Source organism: Vipera berus (assembly GCF_964194415.1).
Source record: "Vipera berus genome assembly, chromosome: 3".
NCBI lineage: Eukaryota > Metazoa > Chordata > Lepidosauria > Squamata > Viperidae > Vipera > Vipera berus.
Window position 1 is genome coordinate 36,598,038 of NC_138204.1, and position 21,648 is coordinate 36,619,685.

At 35.9% G+C, this 21,648-nt stretch overlaps 1 protein-coding gene across 1 annotated transcript in view; it reads right to left on the reverse strand.

Annotated features, from left to right (window-relative positions):
* Positions 1-621: 621 nt before the first annotated feature.
* Positions 622-21,648, reverse strand: part of PKP1 (plakophilin 1) — a 45,927-nt gene continuing 24,900 nt past the window's right edge. The window contains exons 4-14 of the mRNA XM_081325404.1: positions 19,272-19,416; positions 16,479-16,686; positions 15,769-15,949; positions 13,675-13,789; positions 11,522-11,674; positions 10,628-10,804; positions 8,510-8,663; positions 6,969-7,155; positions 5,989-6,073; positions 5,310-5,406; positions 622-4,418 (exon numbers count right to left, since the gene is read on the reverse strand). Of these exons, the coding sequence (XP_081181530.1) occupies positions 5,335-5,406; positions 5,989-6,073; positions 6,969-7,155; positions 8,510-8,663; positions 10,628-10,804; positions 11,522-11,674; positions 13,675-13,789; positions 15,769-15,949; positions 16,479-16,686; positions 19,272-19,416 (1,477 nt within the window). The 3' untranslated portion in view covers positions 622-4,418; positions 5,310-5,334. The remainder of the gene's footprint in view (positions 4,419-5,309; positions 5,407-5,988; positions 6,074-6,968; positions 7,156-8,509; positions 8,664-10,627; positions 10,805-11,521; positions 11,675-13,674; positions 13,790-15,768; positions 15,950-16,478; positions 16,687-19,271; positions 19,417-21,648) is intronic.

Genomic DNA, 21,648 nt, shown 5'->3' on the forward strand with positions numbered 1-21,648 from the left:
TTATTAGGGCTTTCACACACACACCCCAAGCGGCATTATTACAAAGTCAGCTTAATTGCCCCCAACAATCTGGGTCCTCATTTTACCTACCTCGGAAGGATGGAAGGCTGAGTCAACCTTGAGCCTGGTGGGATGCGAACCTGCACTAATTGCAGGCAGCTGGTGTTACTTAAGGAGGCATTAGCCCACTGATCCACCAAGGCCATGTAGCCATTTGGTAACTATAGAAACCTTCCCACAATACCACAGAATTTCATGAAAAAGCTTAGGATTTATCTCCATATTTAAAATATGGAACTATCCTGTTGTAGAGATTTAGTTAAAAATTTGTCAGAATATTAGTTAAGGCAAACCTGCTGAGCAAATTGGTTCCAATAAACCAGAACTAGACTGATTTAATCTAAGATGTTAGGGTAATGAGTAATGATAGAAGAAAACTATATGGAGATTTCTTGTAAAATGTTTTCCTGATGAAAGTCACAATATTTGTTTCCATGAAAAGACATCCTTTTTTGCATTGACATATATTTTCAGAGATTACATTGGATTTTAATAAAGATTGGATGTTGTTCATATCAAAATGAAAATTTTAATGAAATATTACATATCCAAAGTGTTTTATTTATTTATATATTTCATGGCAGAGGTAAGAAACAGTCAAAGTGAAAAATTAAGAGACCTTTCAGTACTTTATTGACTTTAGATGTTCCAATGAAGCAAATACACATATTGTACCAGAAAAGCAATGATAATATGGGATTCTTTCACATGTATTTTACAGAATAGTTCATGCAGCTTTGCAAAGATGTTAGAAAAAGGGCTGTAAATATTACAAAAAAAATGTTAGCAAAGGTTTTGATTGTGTACACAAGTCTTCTGAAATGATGCACTGGACATTCAATACATCATTTTTTGGCTTTTTGCAAGGCTTAAAACAAAGCAAGCCCTGTTGAAAAAAATAGGTGCTTTTTCTATGTTGAAATTATAGCAACTAGCATTTATTTACAATTAGTCAAATCCTATGCCATTACTGCCTCTTACATTTGGCTTTTATGTAGCCAGGCCAAAGATTATGTTTGATCTGTCTCTATAAACAATTTTGCCCAATCACAAATTACATGTACAACAGATTTATGTTTTTAATTGCATGCAGAAGTGGGAAAAAGACTCAGTGGTATGAGCAAAACAAAGATTTTGATATAATTGTTCCAGTGTATTAAGCCCCCTCCCCATACTCTTCAGATTCTTTTCACTATAAGTTACAGGATTAATTAAGCCATCATGGACGGTTGTCCTAAATGCTGCAGTTGGTGATATAACAGTCTTATCATATGAATTAAACAATTATAAAATTTGTTCTAGAAATAGCAATGGATACTTGTATAGCAATGGTAGTTCCTGCTAATTTCATCATTGACTAAAAGAATCAAATTCTGCTTTAAATTCAGAGTTGCAAATCAGTTTTGGATCCCAATATTATTCTTATTGTTGTTAGGGTTTTGAAATAATATTTTTAGAATCTTACTGACCAATCTGATGTGTGTGAATACCTAATTATATGTTCCTATGTAAGAAAGTGTCACCAGGCCTATTATTAGTTTATTGGCATGAACTGTTGTCATTTCTTACCAAAACCAGCATTGCCACAAACCTGTTCCAGGCCTTCCTCACTGTGTTTTGAGACAACCTTCAGCACCACAATTTAAATTTCCCAGGATGTGCTAAAACAACATTATATATGACAGTTGGGTAGTTCTTATTTCAAGAGCTGTTGTAATCATATTCATTCCATGACTTCTAAAGAACAATTTTATCCTGAGTCTCTACATTTGGTACTGGTTGTTTGTATTGATGTAACTAATTACTGTTGATTGAGCTCATTAAAACTGAATACAGTCAACACAGATATCTGCTGTCAAAAGATTTAATTGGTTATTTCAAACTGATATGTAAATTTTCCCATTCTTCATGTTTTCAGGTCCAAGGCACCATTATTTCTCCATTTTTATACCTATCTCAGTCTCCTTCCTCTCAATTTAGCAGCCTTCTTCTCACCTGATCTTCCTTTCCCAAACCTCATCGCTGTGTGCTTTCTCCAATCCCTGATTCCATGCTTGCTCCAGCTTCTCTATTCAGAACACATTTCCTTACATTATTTAAATTTAGACAATGTTCAGTTTTCTAATAACTCCTCAGTTCCATCCTGTATTGTTCAGGAGAACTCCCTTTTCCTCCAAAGAGACTTTTCTAGAAGTGACAGCAAAAGACGCTCTGAATATATTTAACTTATTTTCCTGAGTTCAAGTTTACTGAATTCCAAAATCTTTTTTTCAATTTTTTTAAGCTGCTTTGATAAAGAAAATTATTTTATGCTGAATTGTGGAAAACCCCAAGTAATAAAAGGAAGCAGCATACAGACAAATTACAAAAACCGCTATCTTAAGACCCAGTATTTATGTCTGTGAGTTCAATACTTTTGTAAAGAAATTAAATCAGTTCATGGATATAACATATAAAACACTATGAACAACAGCTAGTCATAAAGGTTATGTGTTATTTTAAGTATCACAGTATTTTTATATACTAACTGCTGAAGAACATTGATGAAATAGTAATCTTGGGTTCATGTTCCAATTGTGGGGTTCCTATCAATATCTGATAAGCCAGTGCAAAAATAGCAAACTAAGCTAGGCATGGCTCTATTAACGTTCTGACATTCATTTCTGAATAAAGATTTTCAACAACAAGGCAAAGGACAATAACATCATATCACTGGATTATGCATTATCTCTTTATCTCTTATGGAATGTCTTCATGAGGACAAAAGACTGAAATATTATTTGGAAAACATAGAACATTCCTAATGGTTGGATTATTAAAAAAATAAAAAATGCTACCATTTCCCTTCCATATCCATGTCCATTAGTCAAGATGAACTAATGGAAACATTGCAATGTAATAAAATCCTGTCTATTTTTTAATAATTTGTTAATAACATAATTTTATTAGGCTTCCATTTAAGACACTGAAAGGATAAAATTACCTTTCTTATCTTCTTTCTGAGTTTATAGTCTTGGCAGGCACATTCAGCTGATAAGTTTATTTTTTAAAAAAGCAAAGATACATTTTTGTGAGACATACTATCTGAGAGTCATACAGAAGTCTGTAGTTATGGATAAATTTAGTAAGGTATTATCTTGAGAGTTCCAGGGTTGTTGTTTTTTTTCAAAATCACCAGGAAGGAACTCTGTTTATATATAGTAGAAAAACAAAGATTAAGAACCTCTTCAGGAGAAACCTCTCTTATGTGAATTTGCTTCTTGACATCTAAATGATCTACAGGGGAAAAAGGCTAGCAATAATCAGAAATATGAAAGCAAAGCAGAGAAATGAATGAATGCAGAAGGGAACCCATGAAAAAAAATTGGACAGGCTCCCTCTATTTGGTATTTTCAGAATTCTGGGCGTTGCAATGACAATACTAGTGGAGGGTTCCCTTGCTGAGCATTGAGGGAATGGAAATTCATCAATAAAAAGGAATAATGTGTCACCAAATATATGTATAATGGCTACTGAAAATGAAATAAACATGTTAGATATTACTAATTTTACCAAAATTAATTGATATGGGCGTGAATAAAAAATGATATCTGCTATTCACCAGTAAGGCCTATGGCTGTAGAAAAATGGCCTTAGGGTGCCATTCCATAGGCATTTCTATTGCAGTAAATCCCACTGAACTCTATGGAAAATATTCCCAAATAGCATATTTTGGAAAGAGGAAGGAGGGAAGAAGAGAGAGGGTGGGAGGGAGGTGGAAGGGTGGGAGGGGAGGGAAGGAGAGGGAGAGAACATGCATGTTTTATTTGACAATAATCAGAATTATGTTTTTTCTCTTTGCCAATTTTTTCCCCAAGGGCCCCCCATCATTCAAAGCATCTTTATTGATCTTGGATGTTGAGAATAGTTATCCAACAATATCTAGAGATCCAAAATTAGGAATACCCTGTCTACCAAAATGATAGCTAAAAATGTACATGCTTACAGAAAAAAATCATGTTTTTTTAATGAATTAAGCTGCAGTTAGGCATTATTTCCTTAGCATTTCCTAATATATTGACTTGATATTGGTTAGGGAAGTAGATGCCTAAGCTGTTATGTATATCATTCAAAACTATAAATCCCAATTTTTGGTAAGTTGGCTTTTACATAACATTAACAAGCAGCCTCCCAGTTTAACAAAAGAGAAAAATATATTTAAAATATTCATTAAAACATTTTAAGATACTTATATCCGACAATACATTTTCATCCCTAACTTTACAACTTAGTTGAACTTTCAAAATACTGTAAGTCTTTTAACATCCTAACTAATTCCTCGAGGATTGAAGACTCCAGGCAGAAACCAGTCACATGCTCTGAAAAAAAAGAAGGAAACCCTTTTCAAATGTAATCATTTCATAGCTCCTCTCACTCCCACACTTGATTGGTTGAGATCTATTATCTCCTATCTTTTAATGCATCCTAGAACACCTGGGTGGTGAGCAACAGGTAAAGATCAATGGAACAATTTCCATTCTATCCTTTAGCTGTTAGCTTAGAGGCTGTAAATAAACAGTGCTTATTTTTGCAACTAAGAATGCTATTTTTCTCATTCTTTTGCCCATCATGGGCTATAGTGGACAATAGATGGCAGGTTGATGGGGTAGGATTTGGGACTATTTTTTCCTTCTTTTGATGTTGGGGTGGATGAGAAATTATTTAAGCATTTTAATAGAGAGGATGATTACTGGAGGCTTAAATCACATATTCTGCTTCATTTTCCATTGCAAGAAATTTCACTCTGTATAATTTTGAGGGTACTACTGGTTAAAAGGGGGACTGGAATTTATCCAGTTGGAGGCTTTATCTGGCAGCTACCACAAGAACCAAGCTGCTCATTAAATTACTGTATTCTGGCTACTGCTCAGAATATTTGATTGTTACTTGTGACCGTTGTACATCAAGTCATAGACAAGATCGACCCGGTTTTATTTCTTTTTTGTGACAGTCATAAAGTGACCTTGGTGTTGTTAAGTAAACACCATAGTTGTTAAGCAAACCAATGGTTTGTTAAGGGTGTGGTTTCCAGAACTCTGGGGTACATAGTCCATGCACTCTGCACCAGTATTGTAGTGACCAAATTTAAAATCAGCTCCTTTTGAAAGAAAGTGAAGCCCCACATTCAGCACTTGAAATTGTTCTTTTATAGCTCTAATTATGGTTTGAACTGTAGGAAATGTGACTTTTTTTTCTAACTTTGCATTTACCTGCAATCCGAACAGGCAAAGTTTTCTAGAATCTGGAAGACAGAGTCCTTAAAGTGCTTCCTGTTAAGGATCCCATCATGTTCTTGTCATATCCTTGCTGCAGAATGAGCCATGGAAGGAAGGCAAAGAACAGAGAAGATCAAGAGAAGAAGAATATTTTTCTTTAACATAATTTAAATAAGTTACATACTTTTTCAAGTCATTTGTTACATTCAAAGAAACCATAAGATTGAACCAAAAACTTTACAGTCAGTATATTTTACCGATCATATACAGTATTCAAGCAGTTTGTGAAATTTCAAAACCAAAGAACTGTACTTCTGCAATTATTTCTTTAATTTCTTTAATTTACTTTATTATACTTTTATAACTGTAGTTTTTTTTATAAAAAATTGCTTATTTTATCTTTTCTCATGAAAAAAAGGCTACATATGTTTCTGAGGCAGTTGTTTATTCATGGAAATGTACATGAAACCTATTACATACTTATCTTTCTTTCTTTCTCTGCTCCCTCCCTCCTATTACATCTCCAGACAAAACTCTGAGCTCTCTAGAAAATGTGCTGCATTTACTACCATCCAACATATTGTACATAAAAAATGTAATCTCAAATTGAAGTGTGTGATATGCCGGATTGTTTTATAAGAAGTGGAAAAAGATGCCACCCTTGATATTTTACCTGTTTTAGTACAGATTGAAGTTCCCTGTTTGACCAAATATCAGATAGCAGCATTCGAGCTGCTTCAGCTGCTTTGGGATAAGATCTGTAATAAAAAAAAGCAGAGCTATAATAAACAGCCACAAATACCTACATTTCTCTCTCTCTCTCTCTCTCTCTCAAGATATGATGCATTTTAAGGATTTAATGTTTTCAAGAGCATTGAGGTATGTGTAATTAGCTGGCAGATATGAATGCCCCTGCACAAAGCCCTGAATGGAGTAGGTGTGAGAAGGGGATATTTCTACAATGTTGGTAGATTTGTGTTCTGTCAATGAAGCTTGGATTATGGGAGGCAGGTACTTCAATTCATGCAGTTTTTGAGAATATCAATTCTCTTGATTATATAGGTAGTCCTCCACTTACATTCATTTAACAACTGTTTGAAATTACAATGGCATTGCAAAAAGTGATTTTTGACCAGATCTCAAACTTATGACTATTGCAGTGTCCTTGCCGTCATGTAATTGTGATTCAGGTGCTTGGCAACTCTCATTCATTTGCAACTGTTGCAGCATCCCGGAGTTGCAGCATCCCGGAGTTGCCATTTGCAACCTTCCTATCTGGCTTCTGACAAGCAAAGTCAAAGGAAAGCTGGCAGGGAAGATTGTAAAATTTTGTTATTTTATTTAATGATCCTGATGATTTACTGTGACAACCACAGCAAAATAGGTCACGGGTTCAGTTATGTGATGCCTCACTAGCTATAGTCAACCTCATTTTTCAATCCTAAAGGGGTATTGTGGGAAGATAGTACAGATAAGGCTATTCAAGCAGTCCTGTAATACGTAGAATATCCAGTATTTATTGATATGGTATGGCCTTAAAATGGATATGTTATGTAGAAAAAAATCATACAATAAGTGTAAAATACCTCTACGTACATGTCAACATTGCATAGGATCACTGTCAAATGCCCCCAGTTGCATATTATTACTCACCCATTTCGGCACAGGCCTACTACATTATTTATCAAACTGCCAGACAAGTAGGGCTTGGCCATCTGTGGGTTGTACATGATTAAGTTCCTCAGGGCATAGCAAGCAGATGTCATGATGTCTCCATAGTTGCTAGATCCTGGAGCCTGGAGGGCTAGAAGGCGAGTCACATCTGGAAGCACCTGGTGAGCTAAAGAGGCAGAAAGATAAAGGTGAGAGGGATCTTGGACTCCTAGTGGACAATCACTTAAATATGAGCCAGCAGTATGCTGCAGCTGCCAAAAAAGCCTACACAGTGCTAAGCTGCTTTAACAGAGGGATAGAATCAAGATCAGGTGAAGTGTTAATACCACTTTACAATGCCTTGGTAAGTCCACACTTGGAATACTGCATCCAGTTTTGGTCACTAAGATGTAAAAAAGATGTTGAAACTCTAGAAAGAGTACAGAGAAGAGCAACAAAGATGATCAGGGGACTGGAGGCTAAAACATATAAGGAACAGTTGCTGAAATTGGGCATGTCTAGTTTAATGAAGAGAAGGGCGAGGGGGGACATGATAGCAGTGTTCCAATATCTCAGGGGCTGCCACAAAGAAGAGGGAGTCAAGCTATTCTCCAAAGTGCCTGAAGGCAGGACAAGAAGCAATGGATGGAAACTAACCAAAGAGAAAAGCAACCTAGAACTAAGGAGAAATTTCCTGACAGTTAGAACAATTAATCAGTGGAACAACCTGCCTCCAGAAGCTGTGAATGCTCCAACACTGGAAGTTTTTAAGAAGAGACTGGACAGCCTTTTGTCTGAAATGGTATAAGGTTTCCTGCCTGAGCAGGGGTTGGACTAGATTACCTCCAAGTTCCCTTCCAACTTTATTATTATTATTGTTGTTGTTGTTATTGTTGTTGTTGTTGTAATCTAGTTTTTCTGAATGTAAAGTTATAATGAAAAAGGACTGCAGCAGATCATCATGAGATGGTGATGAAGGTTGTGTAGACCTCCTGATAAAATATATTTGGCCCATAAAAATGAAGCAACATCACTTCGTGTGAAAAGCCCAGAAGTACCAGTCAGTCAGTCTTCCCTTCTTTGTGTTTTTGTTTCACAACTCATTTAATCTTGAACCCCATAATACTAATGAATGTATGATAGAGCAACTGAGTGCTGCTAATATGGACAACTAGGAAAGAAAAGTCTGTCCTTTCATGTTACTCCATTTGTGTTAAAGTTGCAGCATCCAAAATTCCTAGCCAATGTGCTTGAGGAAATCCGGGAGTTGTAGCCCAAGAACAGGACTACAGATTGAGGAAAGTTATCAGGTTGAGGAAAATTTCAACTATTAAAGCATTATTGTAAAACAGGAAATGTGATACCAATTTAATTGGAGTTGATGATTTTTTAAATAAAAGGCCCCAGAAAAAGATATATTTATAAAATTTTAATGTCTTAATTACCTATGACATCAGGATTTTTGCATTTTGCAGTGTGGAAGGAAGAGATGGTGGGAATGATATATCAGAGAGCCCCGTGGAGTACAAAATAACACCTACCCATGGTTTTGTGGAGAATAGAATGTCGGGACATGTTGCTCAGTAAAGATGTTCCAGATCGGACAACTTCAGCATTACTGGATTGCAGGAGCCGTGCTATGTGGGGCAGCCCTTTCTCCTTTAAGGCGATTAGTTGGCTCATTGCATTTGACATCTAGAGGACAAAACAAAATCACATCTGAAACAATTTCTGAACTGCCGAATTATAACAAAAACAATGGAGCATTCAGGATTCCTTATTGCTAGAAGATCCTATTTAAAAACACAAACTCATTCACCTTTTTATTTTTGCTTTTTCATCATGCTAACTTTCCAGGAAAAGCAAAGCTGGCCAAGGTCTGTTTCTGCGTATCACTCACAACCATCTAAATTTGGGCTTTGCCATTTATAGTTTGTAATCAAAGAACAAATATAGTTATTCTTTGATAACAAACTGTAAATGGCAAAGCCCAAACTTAGATATGACATACAAAAGGGAATCCTCCTTAAGAAACAGTTAAGGCATAAGTCCTTAAGAAATTGGCTTTGCTCAGTCCTGGAGTTCCAAGGGTGAAAGCCTGAAACACACACCCTGGGCAGGTCCTCTTTTTTGTGGTGTGGCAAATGCCCTCAAATACTTCCCCACAGTTTTCTCTACAAACAGATCTTACGAGGAATGATTTTTCAAGTAAACACATATGAGCCACAAATTCACACATGATGCCACCAAACAGGGAGAATAGAAGAGGCCCACACAGAGAAGATGTCACATCTTTCTCAGTTCCTTCCCTCAACCCGCAGTTGGGTTTAAAGTGGGTAAGACTACAGGTATTGCACAGTTAATGATCACTTGCTCAATGACCTTTAAAGTTATGATGCTTCTCGCAAGCAAATGAGGAAACTATCAGGGAAAGTCACAAGTTACTGAGGTAAGACTCTTCCCAATCCGCCACCCCCCCATCCCCTCTATACTCAAACCATGCCTCATCAGCCACTTATAAATGCTCTTGCACCCTCCCCCACAGAGCAACAGCAGCCACCCAAGGTGCTTGCTTAATGACTCAAGATCCTCACTTAACAATGGCACCAAGGATTATAGAGATTGTCATTGCTAAGTGTACAATTGCATTGCTTAGTGACAGAAATTCTGGTCCCAACTGAGGACTACTTGCATGCATATTTTGGTGTAGAATTAATTTAAAATTTAAGGATTAGAATTTAGAAATTACTATATAGCATTAAAGCTTCTAATTTCTATATTGGTCATTATTTCCTTATTTTACTTTCTTGGAGTACTTATTCTTTCTAAGTTTTTGCCAGTAATGCATCCCATACATTGAAGCAAGTAAAAACCCATTAAGTCCAAGTAACGTATTACAAGTTGGAAGACTATATCACAAAATTAATTGAACTTGAAGAAAAGGCGAAGTTGACCACTTTGGTCTGAAAAAAAATCTGATCTTTTTTAAAAGACTGGAACCCTTAAATGGAATTTTTGTTGAAGGAAGAAAACACTGATTTCATAATTTTGGGATTTGGGGATTAAAAATAAGATTAAGAAGTTGGTGAAAAATGTAAGATGATAATTACTCATTGGAAAGAAAACCAGAAGGCATTTGTATTTTTTATTTTCTATCTTTGCTCTTGTTTGTTTGGTATATTTTATTACACTGAAAATTTTTAAAACAATTATCTTCCTAATTAATATTTTGCTAATACAAAATGTTTTCTCTGATGGAAGAAGTTTGATCAGTATTAGCAATGTTAATTTTTATCGGCAGATTGACTAAACAGAAAAAAAATGGGTACAACCTTCAGATTTCAATGGATTTTGATCATCCTCTAAATAACTGTATTTTTCAATAGAAGAGGATATTCGTAACTCAGGGTAGAACTAAGAGTCCCTGATGCTCTCTTAGGTTGGATGTTTGCTTGCAGATATTTCATTACCTGACTAGGTAACATCATCAGTGCAGGAGCTAATAAATATTAATAAAGGTTAACCAAACGTCTGCAAACAAACACCCAAGCTCAGAGAGCACTAAGGACTCACAATTTCATTTTCCCCACAGTTTTATTTTCTTCTTTGATTTCCCCTAAAATCCAGCCAAACATGTCAGCAAAAAGCAAAATAGTTACCATTCCTCTGCTTGCAGTTAGATTTTGGAGAGCTCCAGCACATGCCTCCAGGGTAGCATCTTTTCTGCTTTTTTCCATTAAAGACAGGTAGGTGCGGATGGCATCCGAATGATACAGCCAGCTGGAACCTTTAGGTTTATACTCCTCTTCAGGAAGTGGTAGATTATATTCATCATACTAAGGATAAATCAAAAGGAAAATTGAAAACATCCAGATTGTGCAAAAGGCCCACATTTTATCACCCTAACTTATCATTTTACCTTGCTAGTTAAATAGGGTACAAAGAGTGTCTCAATATATTTGTGTCCTTATGGCACAAGATTACAAAAGTTTATACAATTGGCACACTTGGTTAAAATACTAAAGACATATAGAGATATTGACTGAGATATCTATTTTTGTAAGATGCATTTATACTCTTTTACAATCATCAGAAATGAATTTGTTCAGGGGTTCAGGTTCAAATTTAAAAATAAACATTCAATAATTCTGATGATTGCCAAAATTCATGACAATCTTGCCCCATGAATTGATAGGATTTTGTTGAGATAATCAACATTTCATTAGTTCCAATTACCTGTTTAATGTTTTGACATTTTTATTTGAATTTTCATGAAATTGAGGACATTTGTGGTGAGATTTCACAAAGGAATGCCAAAATTACATGAAATTAAGCTCCAACAATTTTTTTTTAAAAAATATATATTTTGAAGGAAAAACAAAGATTTGAGACTTGAATAATTGCTCTGACACCTGCAACTGCAATGAAAGGTAGTTTTCCCATACTAGAGAAGCGATGTAGGATACCTATCTTTATTTCAAAGGAAGGTGCCTTCATTTGAATGACATCTTCTGCAATCTGTAAATGAAGCAGTTCCATGCCTCACATCTTACCTCTAGCTTTCCTCTGTTGTTGAAGCAGCCTGTCAAGCTTTTGTCCTTGTGAGTGTTTCTGGCCAAGTGGTTAAGATGGGTGTATTTATTTGGCACTTCAGCATCCAGGCGGTAGGACAAATTATGAAGGATACAGATGCAGTTCTCCACAGACTACAAGAATCAAAATAATTAATTATTTATTATGCCAATACATTTGCCATTGTTATTTTGAATATAAACAGAGGGGCATATTAATGAGTTATCTTGGTTTAAAGATTGAACATTTTCCTCAGTTTTAAATTTAAATTTAAATTGTTCTTACAACTGATCTCCCAATGAATTGCTTGTCATAAAGATTCCTCCAGAAAGAAGATGAGAAAAATGTTATAGAAACCACGTGCTTCTCAAAATGCTTAAAACAAAAGGAATTTGTAACAGTTGTCTGAATTGTTCACATAATGCACAGGTATAGTATAGGTGGTACCTTGCTCAATAGTAGTGACTGTGAGAGGGATCTTGGAGTCCTAGTAGACAATCACTTAAATATAAGCCAGCAGTGTGTTGCAGCTGCCAAAAAAGCCAACACAGTGCTAGGCTGCATTAACAGAGGGACAGAATCAAGATCACATGAAGTATTAATACCACTTTACAATGCCTTGGTAAGGCCACACTTGGAATACTGCATCCAGTTTTGGTCACCACGATGTAAAAAGATGCATAGTATAGGTGGTAGGGTTTCCTGCCTCAGCAGGGGGTTGGACTAGATTACCTCCAAGGTCACTTCCAACTTTATTATTATTATTATAAGGATAGAAATGGGGAGATAATGGAAGCAAAGTGATTCTAAGATTTTGAAGAAATTAGATTTGGGAAATAATAAATCAACAAATAAGTAAAACAAAACAAAACAATTGAGCTTAAAAATTGATAAGACTATAGTACTGAATGTGTTTTTAGAGCAAAACCTAATGGTACAGGTAGTCCTTGACTTATAACCGTAATTAGGCCTGGCAATTATGTGGTAAAATAGGTCATCTCATGACCAACCCAAATTTATAACCTTTTTTTCCCGAGTGGTAGTTAACAGAACACCGTGATCACAAAGCAAGCACCACAATCATTAAGCAACACTGTGATAATTAAACCAACCCATTGTTTGCTATGGGCAGTTTTTCCCCAGAAACTGGAAGTAAATGCCAATTTCTGGAGAAAACATTTTAAATTGCTATCACATGACCACAGAACTCTGCAAATGGTTGCTGAGTACCCAAAATGCAGTCATGTGACCATGGGGGCAGCTATCAAAACTATGGAATGGCTCATAAATACCATTTGGAGGATCCATCCCAACTTTGAACAGTCAATAAGTGATTAATCATAGGATGAGAACAGCTTGTATTCTAAATGTACAATATATAGAATTTGGAATTTGCTAATAATGGCTCAGTGGGTTAGGATGCTGAGCTTGTCGATCAGAAGGTTGGCAGTTTGGCGGGTTGAATCCCGAGTGCCGTGTAACAGAGTGAGCGCCTGTTACTCGTCCCAGCTTCTGCCAACCTAGCAGTTCAAAAGCACGTAAAAATGCAAGTAGAAAAATAGGGACCACTATGGTGGGAAGGTAACAGCGTTCTGTGCGCCTTTGGCATCTAGTCATGCCAGCCACATGACCATGGAAACATCCTCGGACAAATGCTGGCTCTTCGGCTTTGAAACGGAGATGAGCACCGGCCCCTAGAGTTGGAAACGACTAGCACTCATGTGCGGGGGAACCTTTACCTTTACCTTTTAATAATGAACATTTCTTTCTTCCTACCTGCATTGTCACATAACATGATTTTATGCTTTCAAGGATGCAGCTACCTCTTACAAGAAATTTGGAAACAAACGGCATTTGAAATTGAGCAAGGATCTTGCTAGAGAGTAACGCCAAAGCTGCAAGACATCTTGACTAGATCCAAAGTAATTTTCTCTTTATACTGTGATCATGAGCATTACAGCTCACAATATTCTCATGTAGTTTTTACAGTAAAGGACACTAAAAGATATGTGAGGAAGTGTGGGAAAAAAAGCTAGTCCATATTTATATATTCATTGGGATTCAGTCCAAGGCTAATTTTTCATGTAACCAAGCATTGTATCAGTTCATAAAGTATATAGAAAGATCTTTTTGCCTTATCATCTGGTTGGTTAGCTGCCACACAATTCTGGGTATAAGTCATCACAGAGTCAATCAATCCTGGATAGTTTCTCATGGTTTGACGTCCAGCATCTGCAGAACTCAAGTTCCTACAAGATTCATTTTATAAAGAAAAAGAAAGAAAAATTTGTTCAGTTAAGTTTATATACAGCATAGAGAAAACCATTAAACATCTTAGAAAATCCTTTCTTAAGAGGAAGAAGATTTAGATAGTGAATTTTAGAGGTACTTTGAGAATGTAAGCTGATTAAAAGTCAATTGTATTCTACAGATTCACAGAGAATAATTGCAAAACAATCCCATCTCATATCAGCTAGCCTCTGAGAACACGGGCAGTTAGCCTGAAAAGCAGTCCAGCATTGCCTGAAGATCTTTCCCATAGAACCACCATAAAAATTGAGTTTCCTGTTTGAGTGGGTCTTTTTTCTCATTCTAGATGCACTTTGAATCGGTAAGCTTCATTTCGTTCTTGCAGTTTTAATCATTCCTAATATTTTATAACATAAATCTATGTTTCATAACAGAATAAATACCCTCAATGAAAATCTCTGCGAGCAAATGGTAATAAATTATTTGATTAGACATTTGGATAAAATAAACAACTCTTTAGACAGAATTACGGTACATCTAAATAAATCTGCTGATGGTTGAGTTTTAGAAAGGAGTAGCAGCAGCACACAGGTGTAGAAATCAGCTGCACATCTGGTCCTAACTATTGTAGAGGGAATGTCCAGGGAGGAGCAAAAAAGAAGATACAATAAAATAACTGAAGACAGAGTATGTCACACCGTATCTTCAGTGGGTATGGATGTGATATGTTGGAGTTCTTTATAATAAATTACTTGATATAAACAAATTGTATGAATGTTACATTGAAACCAAACTACAAAATATGGAAGAAAGCTGGTTTTCTGTAAGTCCCCTGGTTTTTCCCAAACATTGTTTTTCAGCAGTTTAGTTTAAGGAGGAAAGATATTCAATACTTGCTATTGTTATTCAATTAAGAGTCAAACATCCTTCTTAATCTTCTGCAGATCACCCAAAATTGTACCAGTAGCTTCTGATCTATCTACTGCCTATCCCTGTCCTAAGGCAGTGCTTCAGTTGATTAAATGTTCTAATTGCAAATATGCTTAATCTGCCCATCCAATAGTTCCTAGTTGCTGGCAGCTCGGAGACTGGTAGTAAAAGCTACAAGTCAGAACTAACATCTGCATGCCAAGGTCTGTCTGATTTTCGCAAGCGTGGACTTGTGAAATTTGTGGACTTCCCTGCCCACAAATTGCCTTGTATAATGTAAATTGGAGTGACTGCCAGGGTTTAAGGTATTTCAGATAGGAAAGTCAATACAAATGGACTTTTTCTGAAAATTCATTAGCTAGCGGCTATTGTTTAAATTATCAGAAAAGTAAGCAGGAAGGATTGTATTTTAAAAATAAAGTTGGACATTTGTCTGTGACACAACATAGATCTGGCACCTGCTTGTCATTTAATTAAACAACAGCAACATCACAATATATGCATTTACATGGATGATTGCATTATCTAATTCAGACGCTTTGACGACAGCAATTGAAGAGTTTAGATCGGCATTCTTTCCTTGACCAGTTTTTCTTTAAAAAAGCTTATTGACTAACTATTTCCTTTCCAGCCATTTCAAGGTATTGCTGCTTTTCTTCAAAGACCTAAATGGCTTGGAAACCCACACTGAAAGAAATGCCTCCTTCACACCAGTCTGCTGGCATACAAGATCCAATTCTGTAAGGTCCCAGAAACCATTCTTCATATCACCAACTCTACTGAAGGTAAGGCTTGAACAGCAGGGACCTATTTAAACAACAGAATCCCAGCTATATACAAAAGGATGCAGAGTTCTTCCATTTTCTTTAAGCTTGATTATTTATCTTTATATTATTGATATCACTGTCTTTGTAAATATTCGAAAAAAAAACAAAACAAAACAACATATAGCTCTTTTGGAGGATAGTTCCAGGATAACTTTAAAATCATTCTCAGTGTGATTTTTAATGATATGATTAAAATATCAATATTATGTCCAATGATGTACCTTAAACAGCCAGTGGCATTGAAGAAAACTTCTGGGTCAACAATTTCTCTTGATCTACTATTGCTAATACCATTACACCACCCAGAAAAAGGTACAATAACACAATCAGTCAGAACTGGAAGAGCATCGTGTATCAAATCTTCTTTCAGTTCATCAGTGGAGGACAGGTTCCAGAGCAATCCTGGAAATTAAGTGAAAGAGGTTTGTTGCTGGAGTTTGCAGTGTAACTCATTTCCATATAGACAGGCAAGACAGAATGATGTGAAAGTCTATTTCTAAATATCCACTAAAGGCAAGCAGGTCTCCAATTAAATCATCACAGAAGGATAATACCAGAAGCCTATTTCCTGATCACATTTTGACTTATCTTAATGCAGGAATGTCATTGAAATATGGAACAAAAAAGAAAATATGAGACAATTCTGTTCCTATTAAGTGGTAAGATTGATTTGCAAAATTCCCCAATTCGTGAAAAAAAAGAGGCCATGTTATTTTTTTCAAATACAAATCAATGGAAGCACAGTGAATTTCTTGACTGAATAAAAGGGCTATGTTCAGGCATTTCCAAATCACTTAATCTGTCAACCATCCTAATCACTAGCTTCCATTTCTTGAAGAGGTGCATTTTTAGGTGTCCAAAGTATCTTTTTAGTTGCATAGTGTGACTCATTGCCATTGTTTTTTCACACTGCTGTAAAACAAAAGAGTACCTGTCAACTGCTTCTGTATTTCGGTGTTCCCAGTCCTCCTCAGGAGACTCACACACTCTCGAATTCCATTCTGCCTGCGGGTTTCTAATTTGTTAGTTGGATTTCTGAAGACTAAGTTTCGAAGGGCCCCAGCTGAAGCCTGCTGCACGTTCTCATCTGAACTGCGCAGAAGGTCAATCAACTTGGCAACGCCTCCAAGTCGGTAAACCTAAAAAAGGAATAATTGAAATGCACATGGGTCAAAACTGCTCATAAAGCTCTGCTGTTCTTTCAATCAACACAAAATATTAGTATTAAAAGTTGAGAGTAAGATGAAATTTATGCGCTGTCTAAGGAGGCTCTACTGCAGAAGGTACACATATGTAATCCCCCCTTGGCACATATATGAGGGAAGCGGAGGTAATAGCTGCTATCTCCTTTTCAGGTCTTCAGAACTCCATGAGAGTTTCTTGAGACCCAATGTTTTTGTTATGCTGAACTAAATGAAAAAGAATATTTCTGACTGATAAACAACCAGGAATTAAAAATGATATCTCCAAAAAAATGAGTCATGGCTTGGTCCTCCCATGATTCAGTTCTCAAACTGAAGATAAATATAAATCATTTCAGTAGATTAATAAATACAGGATTTATACATTTTAAGCAATGGCTGTAATATCAGTCCATTCTCAGTAGGAGAGTGGTGTTATGAATTATGTGACCCAGACCTGTGATGCTGACTTGAAAAAAAATGGTCTTCATTCTGTCAATTATAAGGATTGATGTTGAGCAGCGCTTATCTTGAAGTGACTCACGTGTGGAATTAATGTATTCAGGAAAGGAATGTATTCATATATGAATAATAGCCACTACCTGCATTTAAGTAAAATATTTTGAGTGCCTATGTTTTTGCTGATCAATAAATGGTATTGAGGTAGGGAGGGAATATAGAAAATTTCCATCTCCTGGCCTAAACTCTGGCCTCCAAGCACCAAGCAATCATCAGTGTGCTATCAGTTATCCTGAGTAATGCATGGAGAGTATAAAAAATACATTTTATGCAGTGGTGGGATTCAAATATGTGAACAACTGGTTCTCTGTGTGGGTACTACTTCAGAAAGTCCATTCTGGGCCTAGGCAACAAAAATTAGCTACCGGTTCTGCCATACTGGTGCGAACTGAATCCCACCACTGATTTTATGCCTTTCTTTGGTGGGATAGGGGAGACAGCATTAATTCATCTTCTCAGAATAGTTTATTGCTAAGGGCTCTGATTATTGAGCTTTAATCTGTGTCTTTTCATGCTTCCTATTCTTTTAGCTCAAAGCAGCCAGGTCCTTTAAAAGATTCTGCCCAGGAAAGAAATTAGACATGATGGTGCTGGGCTTTGCAGACCAAACTGTAATACCCATCTCTTTTCTACCAACTAAAAAGTTATCAAGTGTTTAAAACTAAAAGGAAGTCTAGTTTGATTCATACTTAAGGCAAGCTCTTTCTGAGGTTCAGTGACAAAACAGTGTAACTTTTTTTTTCTGTCTAATTGCTGGTCTTAGAGCAACAATATTCCTTAATTCTCACTCCATGCAAAAGGGAACTCAAATAAATTATTTTAACTCCATATTGTTTTTACTTCCCATTGTATTTGTCTGGTCATATACAGAATAAATTTATTTAAATATCTGAAAAGAAGTAGAAAAAACTTCTCTTCAAAAGCCTAAAGCTAAGGAATCATGGTGAGAAAGGAGTTTTTGCAAACTTGAAAATGGGCTCACAAATAAGCAGCATCTTTGGTTTTACTGGAATTTCAAATATATCACAGCTAGCCTGAAAAGTATTATGTTCACTGTCAAACACAATCAGTGTCATGGAATAGGCCCAGAATGTTAAAGTACATCAGACTTCACTGAACTATTTAATGTGTGAGTGAGATGGGATTAGAATAGTGTAACAATAGCATTTTCTTTTTCAATGTGGCTCCATAATTCAGAACATTCACTGTGCTTACCCATAAACAACCCCATTTTATTGTCTAGGAGATAGGTGCCATAACAGATAGATTTTACTAAATATTAATATTTTCCAAAAAAATCCATTTTCTAAATAATGCTGGATTTACTAGCTCTGTTAGTCTAAATCAGCAGGTTTAGACTAATTTATAAATAATGTTTATATTTATAACATAGTATATATGATTACTAAACAGTTTGATGAATTTTCTGACTCATATTTCAACCAGCAGTGTTTATTTTTGTTTCTGAGAGCTTAATTATATTCCTATTGACTATTAGACAATGTTTTAATACAGGAGGCTATTAACCTAATTATTCTAAAGGAAAATGAGTACAGTTGGAGTTTTAGTGGTGCCTTGTTTGCTACTTAGGAAGCAATGGCTAAATATTCCAAACTCAAGTTTGTTTCCTTGGATATAGTTCTTGAATTCATAATGAATATATTAAAAATAATCTAACTTTAGAATAGTTAACTGAATATAGTAAATCTTATATAAATCTTTTGTCCTCATTCAAATAAGAGTATTTAAGAATATCCCAATCAGGAATACTTCTAATAGCTGTAAATTTAAGTATTCAAATATAAATTATTTGTGGACAAATATCATGTTATGAATATTAAGTAAATATGGGTGTAAAACCAAGTTTATTTATCCATGCAATATGTTTTTGTAACTTATTTAGTGTTGAATGGATATGTTTTTATTTCCTAATCTGATCTTCCTATGGGAACTATAGAAAAAAGTGTTCTGACTTAATTCTGCATTTTTAAGCTTCCACCATAAAGCTCAAATAACGCATTTACCTCTTGCTTGGCAGATTCATCTTGAAAACAGGTGTGCTGGAGGTAGTAAGCACCCATGGCCTGGTTCTTCTCATCTGAAGAACACAGGAGTTGAATGGCTTTCTGGATAGTCATTGCTCCATAATCCACTTCATCATGACATATTCTGAATATAAAAAGAAGAAATATTCAAAACTGGCTTGGTCATTATGCAGGAAGGCCTATCTTAAAAAGAAATATGAGTTGTGTGATTCTTTTGACTTCTTGGCAACTATGAGCATAGTTTTCATGAAATTATGAAAATGGTCAGGATTTAAGTAATAAATAAAAGATACTTTTAGAGATGCTTGTTGAATTGGGCATACTGCTGTTATAGACCCACCCCTTCTTGGTAATGTTATATTAAGTATCCAAATCATCATTACATTAAAATTTATTTCTTTTAACAGAGTTATTCTTAAATTAAAGGTTTACTTCTCAGATATCTTGTTTGATATGCCAGCCTTTGTATATGCTGATCATGATCCTCTTTTGATTTCTGCTCTTTATTGATCTATGCTCTAACTTCTGTTTTGCTATCTAGGAGTGACTCATAATTGTATCAAGATTATATAAATCATCCTAAATATAAAATACATTAACAGAATAACAGAGTTGGAAAGAACCTTGGAGGTCTTCTAGTATAATCCCCTGCTCAAGCAGGAAACCCTATATCATTTCAGAAAATGGTTGTCCAATCTCTTCTTAAAAACCTCCAGTGCTGAGGCTTCTACAACTTCTGGAGGCAAGTCGTTCCACTAATTAATTGTTCTAACTGTCAGGAAATTTTTCCTTGCTTCTAAGTTGCTTCTCTCCTTAATTAGTTTCCATCCATTACTTCTTGTTTTGCCTTTAAGTGCTTTGGACAGTAGGTTGACACACACCACTTCTCTGAGGTAGCCCCTTGGATATTAAAACATTGCTATCATATCAGCCCTAAAAGGGACGCGGTGGCTCAGTGGGTTAGGACGCTGAGCTTGTCGATCAGAAGGTCGGCAGTTTGGCAGGTCGAATCCCGAGTGCTGCGTAACAGAGTGAGCGCCTGTTACTCGTCCCAGCTTCTGCCAACCTAGCAGTTCGAAAGCATGTAAAAATGCAAGTAGAAAAATAGGGACCACTACAGTGGGAAGGTAACAGCGTTCCGTGTGCCTTTGGCGTCTAGTCATGCTGGCCACATGACCACGGAGACGTCCTCAGACAAGCGCTGGCTCTTCGGCTTTGAAACGGAGATGAGCACCGGCCCCTAGAGTCGGAAACGACTTGCATGCATGTGCGGGGGAACCTTTACCTTTACCTATCATATCAGCCCTAGTCATTTTTTTCATTAAACTAGATATACCCAATCACTGCAAGTGTTCTTCATATGTTTTAGCCTCCAGTCCCCTAATCATTTTTGTTACTCTTCCCTGCACTCTTTCTAGAGTCTCAACATTTTTTTATATATCATGGTGACCCAAACTGGATGCAATATTTCAAGTACGGTTCTTACCAAAGCATTATAAAATGGTTAGAAAAATTACATAGAATGCACCATCTGCAACATTCTAATTATCTTTCTATAATAACAACAAAGGAAGATTGCTGTGCTAACTGTTGCATTTGTACAATGGAGAACTGTAAAGTTAAAGAATTGAATAATTTGAATTCCTCATATTTATCAGTTAAATATTGGTATTATTTTGGCAATCTAGTCAGAATGAATATTTGTTCAGTCTTCCTATGAAGATTGTTTCTTCAATTCTTTATAGACAAAAAAGTACTGCTGCTATAAATGTGGCATTCAGTCATATTAAACTAAAATGCACATAGTTGAGGAATCCTAAAAATCCCAGATTTTGGTATTGGTTTCTATGATTCTTTATGTTTGTGGAAAGAGATTTGGGAATATATATATCAATTGTAGAGTTTCATAGGATTTCCAATATTCGGGGTAGTCCAATAATGTTTCTTCATATTAACAATTGCCAATAGGGAATGACTGAAACAATGCCTGAAGGTTCTGCACTGGTATGAAAGTGGCTCTGAACTTCTCTTTTTTATTATTTTAGATTCTCCGCTCACATTTTCTCCTTTTCCTTTTTCTCTTCTTTAATTCCTGATATTGTCTTTTTCCCCTTGCCTTCTTTTTGACTTTTCCAATCCTGATCTCTCAGGATTTTTCCTAAAACATAATCTCAATTTCCATGACTGTTTTAGTTGAATTCTTAACTGTGAAAACTATAGAGTGGTAAAGATATGATAAGTAGCAAAGAGACTGAGTTCTGTAATCATTCATTGGAGAAAGGTTTGCCAAATGAGCAAGTATGTTTTCCCAGGAAATAAACCTGACAAGCATTGGTTAGCAATACTAGCACTGCTA